General features: G+C 40.3%; 2 protein-coding genes across 3 annotated transcripts in view; one reads left to right on the forward strand and one right to left on the reverse strand.

Annotated features, from left to right (window-relative positions):
• Positions 1-1,229: 1,229 nt before the first annotated feature.
• On the forward strand, positions 1,230-10,592 carry LOC124292540. 2 transcript variants are annotated; one of them, XM_046729661.1, is made up of 6 exons: positions 1,230-1,271; positions 3,318-3,402; positions 4,603-4,656; positions 5,682-5,798; positions 6,351-6,461; positions 10,476-10,592. In XM_046729661.1, the coding sequence occupies exons 2-6, from the start codon at positions 3,327-3,329 to the stop codon at positions 10,490-10,492; spliced, it is 375 nt and encodes a 124-aa protein (XP_046585617.1). In that variant the 5' UTR covers positions 1,230-1,271; positions 3,318-3,326; the 3' UTR covers positions 10,493-10,592. The 2 variants fall into 2 exon arrangements, with proteins under 2 accessions (XP_046585617.1, XP_046585618.1); XM_046729662.1 differs by having other exon boundaries at positions 4,612-4,656.
• Positions 10,593-19,074: 8,482 nt separating this feature from the next.
• The window catches only part of LOC124292520 (QRFP-like peptide receptor), a 41,701-nt gene continuing 38,529 nt past the window's right edge, over positions 19,075-22,246 (reverse strand). The window contains exon 6 of the mRNA XM_046729639.1: positions 19,075-20,113. Within this exon, the coding sequence (XP_046585595.1) occupies positions 19,697-20,113 (417 nt within the window). The 3' untranslated portion in view covers positions 19,075-19,696. The remainder of the gene's footprint in view (positions 20,114-22,246) is intronic.

The following is a 22,246-nucleotide window of genomic DNA, read 5'->3' on the forward strand; positions in this document are numbered from 1 at the left end:
GTCGTGGAGGTGCCGCTATACAAACCAACGATAATCTCTGAGCGTTTGTCAGAAATATACTGACAGTATAACTGCCACATAGCTGTGTTCGAGAATGAGTGAAACGCCTGTTGCAACTGACAATGGACAACACTTATTTCATAACGACACAATCACATACCCGGTTCTTACATATGCTTATGCGATTAAGTAAAGCACGAACACGAAAATATGGTTGGATTTAAAAGAGTATAAGGCTTTTCTGTGAAGCTCTACATCATGTGGTAACCTTCAACAAGGCACATATATTTCAGTGAAGCACCAAGCTTGTTTTGGCTTTAAAGAGTGCAGATATATATCAGTAAATAATAGCACCACAACACGTCTTGAACTTCTAGAGTACTGACATATTTGAGTTACCAGACAGGTTTATATTTATATTGTACATGATAATTACATATTACTGATGGTTCACTTGACATTGTCACAGATGTAAACTGAGCAAGTATTGTAAATATTGTGTCATTGATTGTAAATATTGTGTCATTGATTGTAAATTCCCATGGAGGAACAGTAACTACATTTAACGTTGAACATAAACAATATCGATTGATAGTCAATTAAATATTATATTGCTTGAAATGACTATAACGGAATGGGCACAACGCCATGCTTTTATGAACACGTTAAGGCGAATATTCTCAGGAGCTTCGGCAATGTTAAACCAGATGTATAACCATGTGTGTTTCTCATCATCACTAATCCTTCCATTGGACCTCATTGTTCTAGATTAGTTAAGTGTGTTCCATTTGTAAGGTGTATGTGTCTGGTCAATTTGCGTTTAAATTTCAAACTGCAATTTATCTCACTGAACATAAAAAGATTTAACAATAGAGCATTTGCACCATTAAATCTCCAAAATATTTTCTCCCAAAGAGGAAAGATGAATTGAACCGATATGTCTATATCATGAATTAAGCACACCATAGCTTCAAGCGTAGACATGTGGAAGAAATCAACCGACACGACCAACACATGCTATCATCCACACAGAAATCGTCTGTTCATCAATGTCTGTGTTCAAGGTACCAATAAACTCACATACAGTCCAACACGCAATCAATTCGGTAGCATTACAGCTGTTACTCCTTGCGAAAGTTGATAAATTTTTATTGTGAATTTGTTTGGTTTCAAATTTGAGACTCCTCCTACTTGTTGCTTGTTGTTCCTATATAAGCCCTCTCCTACCAGCGCTCGTCACCACTTGGTGTATAGGCTATTAGCTAACTCGCGTAAGTATTCCATTTATGTTTCCATATGTACTTGTGTCTAAACTTCAATGACTTAACGATAGGCAGCAATCATTCATTGTATAATCATATTAATGTAAGAATCAGTCGTCACTTTTTATTCTCACTTTCTTACATATCTATGAGGACGAAAAAGAAATTATCTTGTGTACATCCTGTTTATGTATGAGCTGTGCCGTGTACATCAATTTGGAAATGTTGGCTTTAAGAAGAGAGTTTCGTGGCTGTGGCAAGATGACTGGCGAAAGGGGTGAACTTACAGAAAACACAATACACGTGGCCAAAAATTGTACGAATTTCCTTAAAGTATTTCTTGTATAACAATTTTCACATGTACAGCTTGGCGTTTCACCAGTTATCTCTTTGAGTTTGGTTTGATGTGGGTTGCCGACAGGTACACTGACATTACCTATGTGGTGGCGCAAGGTTAAGGACTCGGTATCCCCTCTTACTACACTCTGAGCAGGTAGCCTAGAGGTAAAGATATCACCCTGTTAACGGGGACTCAATTAGGGTAGGCGTATCGAGCTGACACGGTACACCCCGGCCGACGTGCGATCATAAACCTCCCGCCATGTCTTTACAGCATAATGTCACAAATAGAATGTTTGAAAAGGGGTAGGTCCCAAACTGTATACTATATTGCAACACCACCACCATCACAATGTCGGGGTGTGCGTGATGAGCTGAAGGGAAATGAAAGTGTGGCACTGACAAGACGCGACAGTATTTAAATAACAAGAAGTCATTCATGGATGTGCGGGGTCCAGTGAGGTCCAATCTCTCAATGAGCTGATACTAAATACACGGCCAAGTTTGGCAACTACTGTAAAGATTTGCTTGTTCATGTGTAGATCGGGGCGTTGGGGTAACCTAATGGTTAAAGCGTTCGCTCGTCACTTTGAAGGCCCGAGTTCGATTCCCCATTTCTGGTGTTCCCCGCCGTGATATTGCTGGAATATTGCTACAAGCGGCGTAAAACCATACTCAGTCAGGCATGTGTAGATCATATGTAGGATGGCATGTCCAGATAATTTCTAAATTCTTCTACTTTACTCTAAGTTATGGATTTCTCGGATCATTAAGGACTCATTACAGCTGTGACATACCGTGACCATGACGCTTCATTAACATCTCACAAAGAGGGGATACACATTTCTGCCAAGCCAAAGTCTTTTAATTCCAACATAAGATTTAATGATCACATCACCTGTTACCGAGTACATGTATATAAGGTCGGCCTTCTATGTGCCCAGCCACTGTCTAACTCGAACTAAGACGCGCATCTGTAAGTATGTGTCTTCTATTATACAAACTATGGTGTCTGTTTGACATGGATGAGTGTTTCAGGCAGGACGAGGTATTAAAAGTCCCGTTATGCCCCACTTGATCTAAAATAATGTATTTATTGAGCAGTAGAACTCTTAGATAAAAATTAGAAAGTTGTCAGGTAGTTCAATATGCACAAAGTAATTTCACAACTCTCAAAGTCATTTCACCACACTGTAACAAGTATAGGTAGCTTTGCATTCAACTATGCCAAACAAAGGTTGTTTTAGATGTCGTCCGTTCTGAGTATCAATACAATGTTTAAAACCATTTTTAAACTCTGATTTTTTTAGTTAGCTCCATCAATTTGATACTGACCTTGAATAAACTGATGAGCATACATATGTTTTTCTCGTGCTTTTGGTATGGAAATTTCGACAGTACCGTACAGGTCCTAGCAGTACGAGACATGATGTTCCCGTATACATGCTATCAGTTAGAGCCCCCTACAAGTTTGTTAAAAACCTAGATTTTTTAACTACTGGAGAAGGATACCCGACAACTTGAAATGATTTAGTTTAAATGTTAAGACCAATTGTTATCTGCTGTTTTAAAATGGCAATTATCTAATGTGCCTTTAACATTCAGGTTCATGACTTATTACATGTTTCAGCAATGTTTGGTGTAGTTTGATCTCATGTTCAGTTTCTTGATGTGAGCAGTCAGGTATACATTTTTGACTTTGTGTTTATGCTACAGAAAGTCGTGATGGCTCGATTCATCCTCGCATCGTGTGTTCTTGCCGTATGTCTGGCATACACTCTCGCTGGCGGCGCTATGGGAGGTGAGATTTGATGACCTTTTAACACTACAGATCCCCCTATTTACCATTAATGGACGTAACATTCTTCGCCCGAGTCAACAGTTTTACCCCAGTCCTCCACACCCGTCATATCAGTGCAGACCCACAACAGCTTGACTTCATGTGTGAACAGGAATGAGCCACAGGTATTACTGTGGACGGAGGCCCCCGAGTCCATGCATGTCATAGGCAATGCTTTGTGTTGGTTTTGATTGTCGTAACATGCGATATACACCTCGGACGTTCGTGGGAGCCCTGTAGAGATCGCTACAATCCACCATAATGCCGTCACTATTTGGATGTACTTGAACCGGCTTTTACAATAGTAAAACCCTCCTACACTAGTTAAACTTGGACAGATCGGTGTGAGGTATGATCTTATATTCAGGAACCAGGACCCAATGATATCAGAATGAATTTATCCCTAGAGGGTGTGTTCTCTTGTCACATTGCCATCTTCAGCACTACGCCTATCTACAGTTCTATCAAATCATGCATATTATGTCATTCTTCAATATCACATTTATTCTGTGATGTCGTATACTCGTCACACACTCCCCGTCACATCAAGTATTAATCTTTTTGTGATATCATTCTCTGTCAGATTAGGTATGAGTCTACGAATCTGTGATGTCATTCCATGATAGATGAGGTATTAGTATGCGAATCTGTGATGTCATTCCATGATAGATGAGGTATTAGTATACGAATCTGTGATATTATCTATCGTCAGCTGAGTGCTTAGTCTACCTATCAGTGATATCATTTCACATCAGCTGAATCCCTTGTCTACTCATCAATAATATCATTTCACATGATGCATTAGTCTTCCAGTCACACGATGTGTTAGTCTTCCAGTCACACGATGCATTAGTCTTCCAGTCACACGATGCATTAGTCTTCCAGTCACACGATGCGTTAGTCTTCCAGTCTCACGATGTGTTAGTCTTCCAGTCACACGATGCATTAGTCTTCCAGTCACACGATGCGTTAGTCTTCCAGTCACACGATGCATTAGTCTTCCAGTCACATGATGCATTAGTCTTCCAGTCACACGATGTGTTAGTCTTCCAGTCACACGATGTGTTAGTCTTCCAGTCACACGATGTGTTAGTCTTCTAGTCAACTATATATGGGGCTATGGCGACTAGTAAACAGTACAACATGTTGTTTTGTCCACAGGTGATACTGGTGGTGCTAGTGGTGGTGGCGATGATGACTGCGCAGCCAAACAGTGTGAGTACAACCTCCATCGCGATGACGGAAATGTTCGCGGAGATTATTCACAGAGATAAAGTTTACTAGAATAATATTACTTTATTTTGCCCCAAATCAGAGAAATGTCCAACAATATCTGTATGTGTGCTTTACCAACGATGATTTTCCTTATCTGAGCCTCGTGAATAGGTCACTCAGTCACAATCAGAAATATATCATGACAAACCGCACTCTCGTCCAGGAGTATTTCCGATAGTTCTGTGGAATTTCGATTTGTACACAGGCGCCTGAGCTACCTTACAGCCCATGTTCTCCCTGTGGGGTTTCCGTGTCAGATTACTTCCCGAGGACCTTCCCGAGTAGTGTACAGTACACAACCCTGTGCACTTAAAAGAACCCACGAATCCGTTGGTATATGACCAGATAGTGGCCACATGAATACGTGCAAACACCTAGTTGCGGGTACAGCAACGTGCAGTGAACTTGGACAAAATACTGTGACTATGTGTCCCAGTCCACCCAGCTGTGAATGGGTACCTTGTTAGGATGAGAAAGCCACGATAACTCGGTGCGCCTAGTGGCTGCAAGAGTTGTATACTCCCCAGGGAGTTGAGATTGATAATAAGATGTGCCATTGAGATTGACATCCAATGATCGAGGGAAAAAATACCAGCGCCTTGAGCAAGCACTAGTGCGTGGATGTGTGCGCTATATAAATATCCTATATTAATATTAATATCAATACCTTCGCTTGTATCGAGAACCAACTTATATGGATCACACAGTTCGAGTTGAATGTATATAACCGTATCCACATTGCTGCAAACAATTGTCGAGCTACTGGTTGTTCGTACTATAATACAACTATCATACAATAATACAAACTCATTCAAAGTACAGCTCCAGCACAGTCCAGGCAGACCATGCTCAACTAAAAGTTAGATTTTGAATTGTAAGTTACAATTATAGTAATCGTGACATTGCCTTCATCTAGTTACGATCGTCGCAGCGGCATGTGAGAGACATATGGTTTATGTTTGCAGCCTGCCCCAAGCCTGGTGGTGGATGTGTTGATCTTGGGGGCACCTATCAGCTGAACGCCTGCACCCCCCTGACATGCACAGTTGAGGGTAACGTCTACGGCCTCCGTGGAGACATGAGTAAGTTTATCAGTCCTTGGTTTACTGACAGGTACTAACCCAGTATATACACCTGTTAGAAAACAGTATATTTTGTGTGTAACACGTCCTGCATTTTAAAATAACTAGTTATATGCTTGGGCGGTCGTCGTCTTGTACAAAACAACCTGGCTGGTTGGTTGGCCGGCTGGCCGGCTGGCCGGACGGCACGTACATCGTCACGTCATAATGTGTGACGTCAACTGTTTTGTCTCGCCACAATTTGCAAGTGTGAGACACATATCTTCACTTACTAGCTCTCTGTAACATGTGAAATAAATGACAAAATCGTAAAATGTTCGGCCTCGTAGTGTTCAAGCTACCCTAGCTCGGAAAACCACGAACACCACGCCAGTAACACATATAGCGTATAATGTATTCGATCTTTTCATTCACATGTCAAAAATACCATGTAATCTTCGATAAAGATAGATCAATGTCAGTAGATAAAGTATTATTGTAATTTTTTGGTTGTTTGTCATTCAGTTCCCTAAACGTAATGGTTCGTGAATTGAATATAATTCAATATTTCAGAATGTGCCTTTGGTAGTGACTGTTTTGAAGGAGGTGTCAAGAAAACCTTTGGCAATTGTGAATATACGTGCTCAGTATCTGGCGTCATTGGGTTCATCCAGGATGACCCAGGTAAGTTGCCAGAGATAGAACGCTAGTCTTCTCACAACGAATGTACTGATGGTCTTCGACGCTCTGTGCCCTTCTCTCCAACAGAGCCCGTGTAACACAGAACGTGTTACGTATTTAGGGGAGAACAGCCCCGGTTGGATCTTGTATTATAGGGGTAACGCTGCTTGTCAGGGCATTGTCATTTGCAGAAGCCCTACGTATTCAATTAACTGCCCGAAGAAGGAGTGAGTTGAAAAGACAGTGGGCTTCTCCAAATGATAATGCCCTTAGAAAGAGCGTTACCCCTATTATAGCTTAAATGGATGGAATGTACTTTGGGGTTTACTTAAAACACCTCGCAACGGACTATTGACACAACACTGTAGGTCATGGAACAAGATTATGACGTCATGACGTTATGACGTCGTTATGCTGTGATGTCATTTGACAACAGAACTGATAATGATTAAGGAGTCAGCGCGGGCCATTATCATTTGCAGAGGGGGGTTCATGATAATTTATTCCATTTCAGCTATAAAGACGATCTAACTCTTTCACCAGCCCCGTGACATATAATACCATTCAATGTCCAATACCACGTGTGCCTCTCCCATAATGCCCCGCGACATAAACTAGCGAACAAAAGAAAGTTATCACCGACTTCACAAGACAAAGGTGTATGTGAGATTTATGATAATTATATTACATGCAGAAATCATTCTCCAATAATGTGATTGCTGGTCTTGCAAAAAGTGCATAAAGAGTCACATAATGAGACAGAAGTCAGGGGACACGACATAAATAGCGAGTGTGACCACCCTGGGCACTCACTGACGTCAGCAGTCGACGGATGACGTCAGCAGGAATCTTGTTCCTAAGTCCAAGGGAGTCTGCTCAAGTTCCTGTCGGTTCGCTGGAGGTGCTACACGCTGTCTCAGCTGACGATCAAGATGATCTCAGAGACGTTCAATGGGGTTCATGTCTGGAGAAGGCAATACGCTGACGTTAACGTCGTGCAGGTATTCTCGAACAATTCTGGCGGTGTGAGGCTTTGCGTTGTTGTGCTGCAAAATGATTCATCTTGGCTGTTGTCGAATAAAGGTCTCAGCACTTCATCCCTGTATCGCTGGGCATTCTGATTTCCTCGGATGATAACCAGCCTTCTTTTCTCTGGCCACAAACGCTGCCCCATACCACCTCTATCGAACGGATGAACTTGAACGCAGTTTGGCTCCAGTCAGTCTCTACTACGTCGATAAATTCGAATTCTGTCATCGTTTCTTAACAGTCTGAACAGACTTTCATGTGTAAAGAGCACTCTCTCCCAGTCATCTCGCTACCACCTACGTACAGTTCGTGTCCAGTCTGCGTTGACTGTGTAGACGGGTCAAGGCCATATCACGGAAGGGGCGGTAGGCTCGTATACCAGCCATACCAAGTCGTCGCGGGACTGTTGATGGCGTCTCCTTGTCTTGTAACTAATCTATTCCTGAGGTGGATCTGCCGGATGTAGCAGTCTTCGGTCGGTGTCGTGACTCTTGGTCTTCCCAATCATTGGCTTGTTTGGTGGTAGCGGTTTGTGATGGTGGCCTGGCTACAGCTGAAGGTTCTTGCCAGCTGACGCTGTAAAGAACCCATATTGACCATATCGATGACCCTGTCTCGTTAGGGTTTGCGTAGGTCTTGGCATATTCGTTACTACATGCTTGCTCTGTCCAACATTGCTAAATATGCCACAATCAAGCACGTGCAATTGGACCAATGTTCCACAATTACGTAATGCCATGTATTCCCCTCCCATACAGCCCCAGAGTGAAAACCTTCAATGTATAATACCATGTATTCCCCTCCCATACAGCCCTAGAGTGAACCTTCAATGTATAATGCCATGTATTCCCCTCCCATACAGCCCTAGAGTGAACCTTCAATGTATAATACCACGTGGATCTACTCCAATACAGCCCTAGAGTGAACCTTCAATGTATAATGCCATGTATTCCCCTCCCATACAGCCCTAGAGTGAACCTTCAATGTATAATGCCATGTATTCCCCTCCCATACAGCCCTAGAGTGAACCTTCAATGTATAATACCACGTGGATCTACTCCAATACAGCCCTATAAATGAACCTTCAATGTATAATACCATGTATTCTCCTCCCATACAGCCCTAGAGTGAACCTTCAATGTATAATACCACGTGGATCTACTCCAATACAGCCCTATAAATGAACCTTCAATGTATCATGCCATGTATTCCACTCCCATACAGGCCTAGAGTGAACCTTCAATGTATAATACCACGTATTGCCCTCCCATACAGCCCTAGAGTGAACCTTCAATGTATAATACCACGTATTGCCCTCCCATACATCCCCAGAGTGAACCTTCAATTTATAATACCGCGTATTCCCCTCCCATACGGCCCTAGAGTGAACCTTCAATGTATCATGCCATGTATTCCCCTCCCATACAGGCCTAGAGTGAACCTTCAATGTATAATACCACGTATTGCCCTCCCATACATCCCCAGAGTTAACCTTCAATGTATAATACCGCGTATTCCCCTCCCATACAGCCCTAGAGTGAAACTTCAATGTATCATGCCATGTATTCCCCTCCCATACAGCCCTAGAGTGAACCTTCAATGTGTAATACTATGTATTCCCCTCCCATACAGCCCTAGAGTGAACCTTCAATGTATAATACCATGTATTCCCTTTCCATACAGCTCTAGAGTGAACCTTCATTGTATAGAGCATGTATTTCCCTCCCATACAGCCCTAAAGTCAACCTTCAATGTATAGGGCATGTATTCCCCTCCCACACATCCCTAGAGTCAACCTTCAATGTATAATACCATGTATTCCTATCCCACACAGATCTGGAGTGAACCTTCAATGTATAATACCATGTATTTCCCTCCCATACAGCCCTAGATTGAATCTTCAATGTATAATGCCACGTGTTCCTCTCCCATACTGCCCTAGAGTTTACCTTCAATGTATAATACCACGTATTCCCCTCCCATACAGCCCTAGAGTGAACCTTCAATGTATAATACCACGTATTCCCCTCCCATACTGCCCTAGAGTTTACCTTCAATGTATAATACCACGTATTTCCCTCCCATACAGCCCCAGAGTGAACCTCCAATGTATAATACCACGTATTCCTCTCCCATACAGCCCTAGAGTTTACCTTCACTGTATCATGCCATGTATTCCCCTCCCATACAGCCCTAGAGTGAACTCTTCAATGTATAATACCATGTATTCCCTCCCATACAGCCCTAGAGTGAACCTTCAATGTATAATACCATGTATTCCCTTCACATACAGCCCTAGAGTGAACCTTCAATGTATAATACGATGTATTCCCCTCCCATACAGCCCTAGAGTGAACCTTCAATGTATAATACCACGTATTCCCCTCCCATACAGCCCTAGAGTGAACCTTCAATGTATAATACCACGTATTCCCTCCCATACAGCCCTAGAGTGAACCTTCAATGTATAATACCATGTATTCCCCTCCCATACAGCCCTAGAGTGAACCTTCAATGTATAATGCCTTATATTCCCCTCCCATACAGCCCTAGAGTGAACCTTCAATGTATAATACCATGTATTCCCCTCCCATACAGCCCTAGAGTGAACCTTCAATGTATAATACCACGTATTCCCCTCCCATACAGCCCTAGAGTGAACCTTCAATGTATAATACCATGTATTCCCTTCACATACAGCCCTAGAGTGAACCTTCAGTGTATAATGCCATGTATTCCCCTCCCATACAGCCCTAGAGTGAACCTTCAATGTATATTACCACGTAATTCTCCCCTACGCAACTCTAAAATGTACCTTCAATGTACAATACATGTTTTCTAATTCAGTCCTTGAATGTACCCTGGTATGTGTAATATCATGTTTCCTCGCTCTCCTCTAACTAGTACAGCGCCACGTCCACTTCCTACCAGCAGTATTCTATAGTTACAGATATGAACATACAACTAACAATTTCTTCTTTTTTTCAGCGTGTTCGAATGAGTAGGGCAAATGCAAGTGTCGCACAACTTGGAAGCAGCAAAGTCATTGTAACGTAACGTCACTTTGATGGATCAGGGAACTGTGCAATAAATCTTAAAATAACATCTCGTACCCCTTTCTTGTGTGTTTGTTTTCGGGTTTGGGGTATGTCTATATTATTACTTTTTTCAATCGTGGCCACCATTCAGAAGTTTGAACTTACAGAGTAAAGTTTGAGAAAGGCATAGACTTTTATGATGCAAGTAAAACACGAGTGTTGGATTTGGTTGATCTACCAAGATAAGTCGAAGGACAACCGTTATGTTTTCTCCTACTGTATGTAATGTTAAGGGCTAAGATCACCTCAGTGGACTGGCGGTACGTACACGTCGTGGCCCAGCTCATGCAGTCACATTGTCACAAGGGCTCTTCAACGTTCACTTTGTTGTGAAAACGTTATTCTGTGGACTCCCATTTACGTTGTCACAACGTTGTGGCCTGAGATTTTACGTCGCCACAAGGTTAAATGTATTGATGCTAACGTATTTTACGTTGTCTTAACGTTCTATTTAAAGTCAATAGTTGAAGAGTTTTGTGAACAGTACATAAGAAACAAAGCATAAATTCACTTCAATGTTTATTCGTCGATGTGCATGTTGTTTTGGTCGTGTGTTTTCTGAAGCTGTAGCTGAATAGTGAAGACAGAATAGCAAAGTGATAAGTTTTACACAAAGCTCTATGGTGACACCAAGTTATAACAAACGTTGTTATAACGTTGTGAGGAGCCCAAAGCATAACGTTTCCTCATCGTAAATTTGCAATGTTGTTATTACGTTGTGACATTACGTATACAAGGGGGACGCTATTTTTCAGGGCAGTATCAGATGCAGAAGCCCGAGGCCTTTCTTTAACTGCCCGACGAAGAAGTCTGTTGTATTTTCCGAAAATACCACACCTCAAATAAAACTAATTTAGCGAGGAATTATATGAATTTAGCAACCTTAATGAGGACATTAAAGGAATCAATATAAACTGCGAGCACAGATATACAAACCTAGAGATATTCTCGGGGGAAGCGGGATTCGAACCTGCCACGGTTAGTGACGCAGCTCTGCATTTCCAACTGCGAACTTACGACAAAGAGAACCCCGTGCCAGTATACTACAGAATACATGTAGTTATAACAAAGGTTATGCAGGTCATAACACAACTCACAATCAAAACAGAAACGTTTTAGAATGTTCTTACTGTTGTAAAATCGCTCCTCCACAATAACAAATGATGACTTTCCTCATACATTTTCTCAAATATATGTTTCCAAATTTAAGGAAATCATACGTCCATCGTCTAAGAAGATATAAATAACAAATTCAAACTCATTTGGAAAAGAATCGGTCAAAATAATTCTATGAATTAGACCATATTGGGCAGTGTATTCCCAGAAGAGCAGAGCAGGAGCGAGGTAGAGCTCCAAATCTCGTTCTGGATTAAAGATTTTGACCTCTAGTCGTGAAAACACGTCCATGTCTACTGCAACACAACTGTGATAGAAGTCCCACTACCTGCACCAAAGCTGTTAGCACTTCAAACATTCCAGTTTGAATTATTTTAGATACGGGTACTTCAGCTAAACTACGATATAAGTACTTCCTGTTCCCGAAAAAGGATGATACCTGCCCCTCTATGGTATTTGGTACGTTGACGCCAGTTTGTGCTCTGGACAAGACGTAATGCATGGACTTCTGGATTACCGGAGCAAGTGTCACCTGAACTGCGCTAAACCCTCCTTGGTGCTGGCGGTCTTAACTGTTTGGTATGTGAGGGAAGACACTGATTGGAGACACCGAAAGGCTTCACTATCCGCCGACTGAGTACTTTCTGCTTTACAGACAGTGGCATCAGGGCCGACACCCGCGCACTAAGCGCAGAATGGTTAAACCAGGGGTTCCTCCGTCACCCCTATCAACATCAGAACTTACCATTGGTAGTATACCTTCCTTCTCTTAGAATACGGTGCGTCAACTTCTCTGGCTTCTTCTGTCCTTCCCTTGACTCTACTTTAATGAATTACGTGATTTGCACGAACTTCCCAGAATCAAGTATGCCCGATACGTGGCGCGGTACCTTGTCAATAATAACTTATTTCTGATCTTATTTGTGATCTCACCTACCTTATGGTGTTAGTGTTACATAAAATAGTTTTTCTAACATACCGTCGTCAAATATGTTATTTGTTTGTTGTTTAACGACACACTCAGCAATATTCAAGTCTGGACCAGGCAACCAAGTGACTGAAATCATGAGCATCGATCTACGCGATTGGGATGCGATGACACGCATTGGCAAAGTTAGTCGCCTCTAACGTCAAGCACAGGTTGATGGATCAATGTTTATAACCCGCAGTAGATCTCGAGTTATTGTAGTATTTAATATGACAATTCCATATTTATCACGTATTGAGTGCAGCGATATCCTGCCCATAATAACAGAACTTTGAAACACAAAGGTCCTTCTCTAACTGAAGTCGTAGCAAGTTTATGAACTTCCCAACCTTTTTAGTTTCCGTGGTCAAGGGGAGCTAACCCGCAATGCTATATGTTCCGTATATATCTGATATATATTTTGGATAATCGAGTATGTGATATCAATTATTCATTTATGATATCAAAAATGATCATGAATTTTAGATATCAATAAATTGAATTGTCAGGAAGGACGAAGGTTTTTCGTATGGTCTATGTGTAGGTTAACGCTGCAATCAGCAACATTGCAGATAAATGACATGATCGAGTGGGGAATACAGAGGCAAACGTATAACGACAAGAAGTACTCCTTTAGAAAAACACTTGTAAAGTATCCAAACGTGTACAGATCCATGCACTAACGCACACACAAACAAACACACTGAAATAACTGCAATGTGCCCATGTGGGGAATCGAACCCGGGCTTTCGGCGTGACGAGCGAACGCTTTAACAACTAAGGCTATCCCATCGCCCCACGGGTAGCACTACCATTATTCACCGTGGCGACACAAACTATCCTGTAGATACAAGCCTTTTGTTCTGATCGGCGTGATATACACGCATGTACTTTAAGATATCGGAAAAAGTACACGTGTTTATTTGAACCGACAAGACCATGGCATGAGGAAATGTTCGTCTTAGGAGTAATGCAATACTGCACGCGTGTAAAATACTGCACGCGTGTAATTCGGCGGGACAAGAGCATTTACCGCAATGTTTCCATTGTGATAAAGAGATAGATATGCAGGGAACGCATCGTACTTTGATATTTTATGATATTTTGCTATTTCGAAATTAATCGAAAGTAAGGTGAAACGTGTTTTCTATTTCCTATGAATTTAATGCTTTACAGAAGAAAGAATGGCTTTTAGGAAGTGATGATGTTTACCTTTAAATACAGACATGATGTATTTATTGGTAATCTTAGTAATCGTGTCCGTCTATTCCTAAGTCTCTATACATTCATTCACTCACATAAAATAGTATAACTATTTTTAGAGGCACTATTGCAAAGTTACCATTTGGAGGAAGCTGGAAACATGATTTTGTGTAGGAAGCTCCTCTTTGACGGGATATTAAATAATGATCTTGAACTGAAGCCACTTAACACTTATACCTTGGGGGTACGTATTTACCATTAATACGTAGTTTTCCTCTTCTTCATCCCCTTGAAAACATCTTCCCGTTTGTTATGACTGTTCTTGATCTCTCAAAACGTATTTTGCTACCTTTAATGTGTTCAGCAGCAAAGAGACAGTGATTGAAAGGATAGGTTTCTTCAAAAACATTTACCTTTTTACATTGTTTCAGCAGGGCATGACATTTTCTATACATTTCTAACTAAATTAATCAATATTCATCTGTTCCATTATCTAACAATATATCATTGATAACATTTGCCCTTACATGACATTTTATATTAAACCGTTGGGCAGACAATAAGCCCACAAGGACATAACACCCTCGGGCAAAACACCCCTAGGCTAAATGCCCCCAGGACAAAAAGCCCTTGCAAATTTCAACCCACAGGATAAAACACCCTCGGTGTATATTTTGAGTTGACATGATAATATAACATGATGCTTTCTAAGCAATTCCTCCCACTGCTGCCAGTTGTCACAGGCTCCTCAGTGACGATGTTGTTATTTTAACAATGGAATTAAATCTGCTAAATGTTGTTTCAGAGAACTGGCTGAAATTGGTCACTTCCTCTTATGTTTGATTTTGTTGGGCAGGTACTCATTGTGGCAAGTCAATGAACATGGTGTTTATAAAGATGGTCTATTAAGATGGTCAGTGCTATTGTTAATTTAATTAAATTCCTGATTTCCTGCTTCCTTCTTTAAAGTTTGGAGTAGCTTATCAATTAATGATGTATTATCAAATGATCCTTCCCCACCTGTATATAAGAGGTTTAGATTGTCCGAGGGTGTTATGTCCTTGTGGGCCTATTGTCCTACCACCTGGTACAATATTACTAAACTTTAGTATCGAATAAAGATTGTGAATCTCATCAAAATTGCCTTTAAATAGCAAATATTTAAAGGTCACATGCAACCAAAAAATCAAACATAATTAATTATCACTTATTAATTATCACTTATTCATGACATATAATATACATTGCTGGTTATGAAAAAACATATAAACAAAATTATAAGCGTACAATCGCAAATCAAAAGTGCAATATTGTGTACATGTACTTGGGTTTACTTTCCAAGAAACGAAGCAGCCGGGATACCGAACCCAGTCAGAGCGGGTGGGTGTGCACTCAAGTGTAACGGCTGGTTCATTTGCAGATGCCCTCACGGCTCATTGTGTGTGTATATATAGAGATGTTGGGTTTTGTAAATACATGCTCATTTTTTGTGTATAACATTTTGCAATCAACAGACATCATAACATGCCATGTGTTCAAGTATCACACCTGCCTGTCTGTGTAATTACATAATGTGACAGAGACCGAACTCGGGCCATAAATCAATGCATTTTGTTTATGGTGTATAGCCTGATTGGTGTTAAGTTCAAATGTGGTCAGTGATCGCAGTTGTGTATTGAATATTGTCATTAGCAGACAGGCAGGCAGACACACAGGTGTCAATAAAACAAGACATTGAGTTTTGTCTGTGACAACGACATATCTATATCACAGTTAGAAATTCTGTCAACGCTAAATAATGACATTGCTTTTAAGTATCGAACTGAGAAAGTGACTCGGTAGGAAGAACGTGTGGTGAAATAGACAAATGAAATTATATAAACAGTTAATTTACTGTCATAACATATAAAAAGCTCGCGCCTGTGAGATATCAACAAAACATTAGAAAAATAGCTCACACCAAAGCCTTCACCGAGTATTCACCGGACAACCCGCTTCCAAGTTGCGCGAACCTATAGGGTATGCAAAGGGGAATAACTCCCATTTGTGTATATTTTTTTTCACCACCCTTGTCCTAAGGGTGAACATATATTGTCATTTTATCTTTCTTATAGTTAGTCGTCAATTATCATGTCCCCAAAACACTAGCTTCGTGAGTTTTCTGCTAAACGGTTGTATGATATTTATTTAAACTGTTTTATTTTAGCAGTATTCACAGATTTGATTTCCCGGGGTAGCAATCGACGTCAAATTATTTTTCAGTTGCTTTAATATGTTTGTATATTCAAACGTCTTGAATACATGTCATGATAGTTTACGTTTACCAAGCGTGGTATCCATGGTATATTGGATAAATGATTTATTCTTATCACAAATTTGATCTATATATTTGTTTATGTTTGTGATATCCCAAATTTCAATTTATGATATTATATATGATTTACCGATATAAATTCAATTTACAGATATGAATTGATTCTTGATATCACAATTTTAGATATCGCAAACTGAAATATTGATTTTATCAAAGGGATTTATTGACATAACATATTTTATTCCCAGATTGCAGACACGCTTTAGTGGAAATTACACTTATTAAATTATCTCATATCAAGCCAAATGAAACAGCAACAAATTCATTTTCAATAATTCTCCGAATCAATATTTTCGAATGTACTTTTCGTGTCATAAAAGTGACAAACAATATGTTGTTCACAAGTATGTTTTGCCGCAGTATGACTTTACGAAAGAATAAGTTTTTTTCATATTCCCAGAAGTGAATTATTGATCTCATAATTCAATTTTGCGATATTAATAATTCATTTCGATTTGTGATATCAAACATTCATTTGGTTATATCAAAAAATCGTATTTGTGATATCAGTAATACATATGTTGATATCAGTATTTCGATTTGGTGAAATCTAAAGTACATACCATTTATTGATACAAAAATCTGAATTAATGATATCTCAAGATCGATTTATTAGATCAATAAATGAATTATTCATATCAAGAATAGAATTGAATATGAAAATGGAGCCACATAGTTCAGAGGAGAAGACAAAATCATGCTTTGAAATTGTTCTGTTCAACATATTTCCAAGAACTAAAACTGGAATCTATTATGATAGTCACCATGAGACATGTACGAAATACAGGATTATAGTAACATACTTATATGTTAGGTGTATAGGGGAGCATAACATATATATGTTGTAACAATGGTCAGAGATGAATGACGACCATCCTATGAAAAACCTTTCATGTCTGTAAAACTTAGTACCAAAACAAACCCTGCAGGTAGAAGCGCCACAAATGGGCGTTTGGTGTTTTATCCTGATTTGGGCGCTCTAAATTAATTGCAATCGATGCAATTAACTACGGGCTATTGGCATGTTGGAAACCGTCAGAAGCAAGCGTGTATTCGCCCGTATGCTCAGTAGTTCAGTCTGTGATTAGCAAACTGTGGAACAGATACCAACGAACACAAAAATGTTGAAGACCGAGCCCATTCAGAACGTCCCAAGTCAAAACGAAAGGGCAGGATCGATTGATTCAAACCATATTCCACGAAACAAACGACAAATCAAATTACTGTAAACGTTCCTCAGGCTACTGAAGTTGTGGGTCGGATGATTAGCGATCGTCCATATGCAGCTCGTCGCCACGTGTTGTGCTGCCCCTTACAAATCGTCATATTGCAAACAGACATCAATGGTGTGCACGACGTCTAAACTGGGGTAACTGTCGCTGTTGATGTGCCATGTTTTCAGATGAGACCCGATTGACTTTGCTCTTCTTAGATAAGCATGGTCGCGTCTGGCGACGTCGAATTGAAGGTCGAGCCAATGTCAACCAGATTTGAACCATATTGCCATTGGACAATACTGTTAGAGAACATAGCCTACTGATGTCCCGTTTGCAAGGTGTGTGGGTCGACGTTTTGTCTCTCAAGCTTAAGATTTTCAGTGGCACTGTTCATGTGATTTTTAGAGCTATTTAGACCCCTTTACAAATGGTGAGTGGGTACTCTTCGGCACTGACGTTTTATATTAACCTGACAGGCCGCCGACTACGTTGGCAGAAAGTTCTCAATGAATCTCTCAATGACGATTTGACTTATATCATGCAGAGATGGAGTCAAATCGTCTTTGCTAGATTCATATCTCGTCTCGTTGATTGAATGGACGTTTAACAAATTGTGGCGGTATTACGCACTACTGATCCCAAAACGTCAACTTTGTAATTCCCATGCCACTGTTATCGTACTTCAAAATCATAACTTCAACTGTTCTACTTAACAACCGCTATTATCTTACCTCGCACATAAATGTCGTTTTCTGATTGGCAAAGCCAGTCAATGTGCCCCGCTTACAAGCGAGTAACATTTTCTATGTTACCCGCTGGAAATGCCGAACTGCGGGAATTCGTTTGGTACTTTATGTTACAGTGATTGGGTTGTTGCCCAACTCCGGTACTCCTTATCATGATCCAATACCCGTGCTTCAAAACAGTTCAAAGTTAACATTGAGATGTTCAGGAAGAAAAATACGTTGTTCAGAACAACAGTTACTTATATTATTACCTACGAGGGCTAAAATATCGGGATTCATATTTTTCATACGATGCCCTAGGGCAAATTATCACTTTGTCACGGTGACGTGACGTCATGAATAATGCTATGACGTCACGTTTCTTCTATGACGTTGTGTTCTACATGCGACGACAGCGGGTAGCCAGCCTATGTTAGAAAGTGAATTTGGGTTTATTTTCCTCAATTTGACGACTTCGGTAATAAATAGAATCGTATATTCGTTCACATATCATACTATGTTTACGACACTCGTGCCTAAATATCGGTATATATCTCGCTCTCGTTCGGGAAATACCAACATCTAGGCACTCGTGTCGTAAACATAGTATGACATGGGCACTCATATAATATCCTCTATGTAATATTTTTACGGGATTATTACGCTAGTGTAATACTGCTAGACGTATGACGTCATACTGGTTCACAGTTATGACGTCATATTGTTAAAACCTCTGTCACAATGGTATTAGACCTTGCTTGACTTGCGGAAAGCTAAGAGTCATCACACTGTAAGCAGTTTCTATCAATTTAGGATGTTGGAGAATAATAAACAGAATACTGAATTCGCTCGTTTGATACCAAATCATTAACTCGTTCAATAAAAATGGTATTACACGAAAGGTTGTTTAGTATCATCTATATACATGTATGTGTTTCCAAGTATCATACATATGTATGGTTCTTCGTTATGTCATAGCAGTAATGATTTCAACCCAAATCGAAGTTCTTAGCTCAGCCCCCCAAAATGATTTTGTTAATTCAAAAGTAACATTGATAAGATTGGTTGAAATTATAAAAGAATATCCCGTCCTTTAGAAATAGATTCCATCTATGTAAATCATATGAATGGACCACTGGAGGTCGGTGATGACAGCAGGTGTTTGCTAAAAGGGTAAACATGACCTGTCCTGTCGTTAGCAGAGTGTCAGTGACAAAATTTTACATAGTTATTGTTTTTAGTTCTAAGATACTTTAATTTCTTCAAAATGTATTTGCAAAGTAAAGTAACGATACATATTGAGGAGGCTATATACTCCTCTGTTTCACAAAGCTATGGTCGCTTTACTGTTTACTGAATATGCGAACTCGGTGCGAGAATGATATTCACAAGCACAACACAACTTTAGCCCCTCTGTTTCAACCAGGCTTGACTGTTTTCTGGAACGAAGCAGGAATAGTTTATTGATATATACGTGAGAGTGTGTGAACATCCTATATACCAGCTGTGTTATATCCTTGTGTTAAACCTGTGACCCATCTGTGGAGGAAGATGCCGGTACTGCGTTGCTGGTGTAGATCTGTAACTCCCGGCTTGGATATTGTCCAGTTGGTGGCTACTGCTGTCCACCATGGTGGTTCTTGTGGCAAAGGATTGTTCCATCTCCCTCTTTCTGACCCTTGTCCGGCAGCAACACAATATGGCATGTTTGAAACTCTTCCTGAAGTTCTTGGACATAAAGCCGTACACCACAGGGTTGGTGCAGCTGTTCATATATGACATAAGGAAGAAGGCCTGTCTCATTGGTTTGAGGTAGCCAATGTGGAGCTCGGGCAATACACCCGTGGATACCAGGAGGTTGTTGATGAGGATAGGCCCCCAGCAGATGATGAACAGCACAACCACCACAATCAACATCTGGATCACCTGAAACAGAAACAACTCTAATGTGACGAAGGAAGATTAAATGTTGGACTATAACTCAATAAAGCAAGGTGTAATCGCCCAATGGCAATGTATGTGTCCTTTTCTAAGTGTATGCAATATCGAGTGAGTGTGTGAGTCTTGTGACGCTGACTGAATTATGTTGTAATCCAAAATCAAATTTACATCTCTCTTGCTTTCTGTGTGAGTATTCCCCACTTGGGTACAATGTGTGAAGCCCATTTCTGGTGTCCCCCGCCATGATATTGCTGGAATCTTGCTAAACGCGGCTTAAAACCTGACTCACTCACTCTCTGTAAATATATTTCGCATATATCGCAATATTCCAATACATCATGGCGAGTCATCATTAAGGCCCGGAGTGCCACAGGTCTGATGGATTTACCAACTTACGGTAAAACTACGAGTTTGTGTTTTGTGCTAATATACCAAGAATTATAATCAAGGCAACCCACAATAATTATTATTGGATTCCGGCACGCTTAACCGACGTTAATGTGCACGAATACATGTAATTGCGACGCCTGAAACGTTAAAACACCTTTTGTGAAGTATTAATTCATGTACAGGTAAATGTGTGGTAATATTTAGGTCATCTTGACATATTGATCCCGTATTGTATTGAAAAACAAAAAGAACTGTTTCCATGACTGCACACTTCCGAGTAAGATCAGTAAGATAGACAAGAAACCTGAAACATTGGTAGGTCTATATATGAATTTTGTTTTTACAATAATACCGTTCACTCGGGAGAAAGTACATTAACTCTAAATGTCAAATTGCAACAAAAGAACATTTAATTCTGAAATAGAGACGTCCTTAATTCTGATTTGATAACGAAAAATAGGTCAAGGTTATTATCACAAAGCAAGCCCCCCCAGCGGCTGGCCCAAGCGTATGAAAGTTTCGCCCCATGGACGCGCAAGAAACCTACGACCGATGAGAATCGCTTCACTTCCATATGTAGCAGTCAGACCGTGACAGATTGCGGTCTGAAATGCAATTCAAAGCGGCGTTGTACGCAACTAACTCACTCACTCGTCTTGCGAACAGTTCCAAATTCTGATTTTATAAACTGATATCACTGTTATATCCGTAAACAAACACTTCAAACAAGCCTCTGTGAAGATTTTCACAATATTTTAATGCGACATTCGACAGTAATCATTTCAATAATTTTACAACCAGAGTATGGCTACAAAAACGCCCTTGATTTTCATCTGTCCCATTTGGCTAAAAAGATGATTCAACCGACTACTGATTTCATTTTAGATATCATAACGCCAGGAATAAAGTTGACATTGCACACACTTTCATTTCTCATGATGCATTAAACCACTTAAAATACAATGATCAAATCTGATTTTGAACTATTAAACTCACATGATTTCGAAAATAAATCATTATTGACGACAAGGTGATGGTTTAGGGCGTTATATAAAATACTTCAAACCCCTTAACGATGATAATGATTCGGTGACGATAACTGGGGGAATTTTTCTAACACAACTACTTGTCCTCCGGGCGATTCCAGAGCACTACTCCATATAAAGCAGTTTATTTTCTTTGGTTTGGGTGAGTAATGAGGTAGTGATTTTCCAGAAGAAGTCGCGACAAGTCATGCATCTGCATCAACGTCCTTGAATTGCACCGTGCAATCAATGTAGGATTAACGACCAGACATCTATCAGCTCGCCAATACTGCCTCTAACAATCTGCAGTCTCCGTAATGGTAGACGGGGAAACCTCCATGTCCTTTACATGACAACTTGATCCGAGAAAAATTAACTCACTCTCACTTCTAAGAAGTCATCAACTTTTTATTTAATACCCAAGTAAGCATCTGTCACGTTTTCAATTAAACTGCGTACTGTTTCAGTAGAGGGAATGTTGATCAAGGACGGCAACCAATCCAATTCTCTTGGTAAAATCAAGAGGAAACAGTCACTGTAGATCTCGCGGACAATTTAACACCCCACCCACCCCCCCACCCCCGTGTTTGTTCCACTAACACATTACGTCCACTTTGACAGCTTAAACTGACGGCTTCTGGCACATGAGACATAGTAAGTCAACAGGCTCCTTGAAGTTGATGATTCAAGATTCCTGTAAACT

Source organism: Haliotis rubra, unplaced genomic scaffold (assembly GCF_003918875.1).
Source record: "Haliotis rubra isolate DU_JTF1 unplaced genomic scaffold, ASM391887v1 Scf52, whole genome shotgun sequence".
Taxonomy (NCBI): Eukaryota; Metazoa; Mollusca; class Gastropoda; order Lepetellida; family Haliotidae; genus Haliotis; species Haliotis rubra.

Bases quoted from the DNA above. Each gene is read 5' to 3' on its own strand.
- LOC124292540 (XM_046729661.1), top strand. From the start codon at position 3,327: ATGGCTCGATTCATCCTCGCATCGTGTGTTCTTGCCGTATGTCTGGCA. The intron at 4,657-5,681 runs GTGAGTACAACC...TTATGTTTGCAG, and splicing joins TGACTGCGCAGCCAAACAGT to CCTGCCCCAAGCCTGGTGGT. The intron at 5,799-6,350 runs GTAAGTTTATCA...TCAATATTTCAG, and splicing joins CGGCCTCCGTGGAGACATGA to AATGTGCCTTTGGTAGTGAC.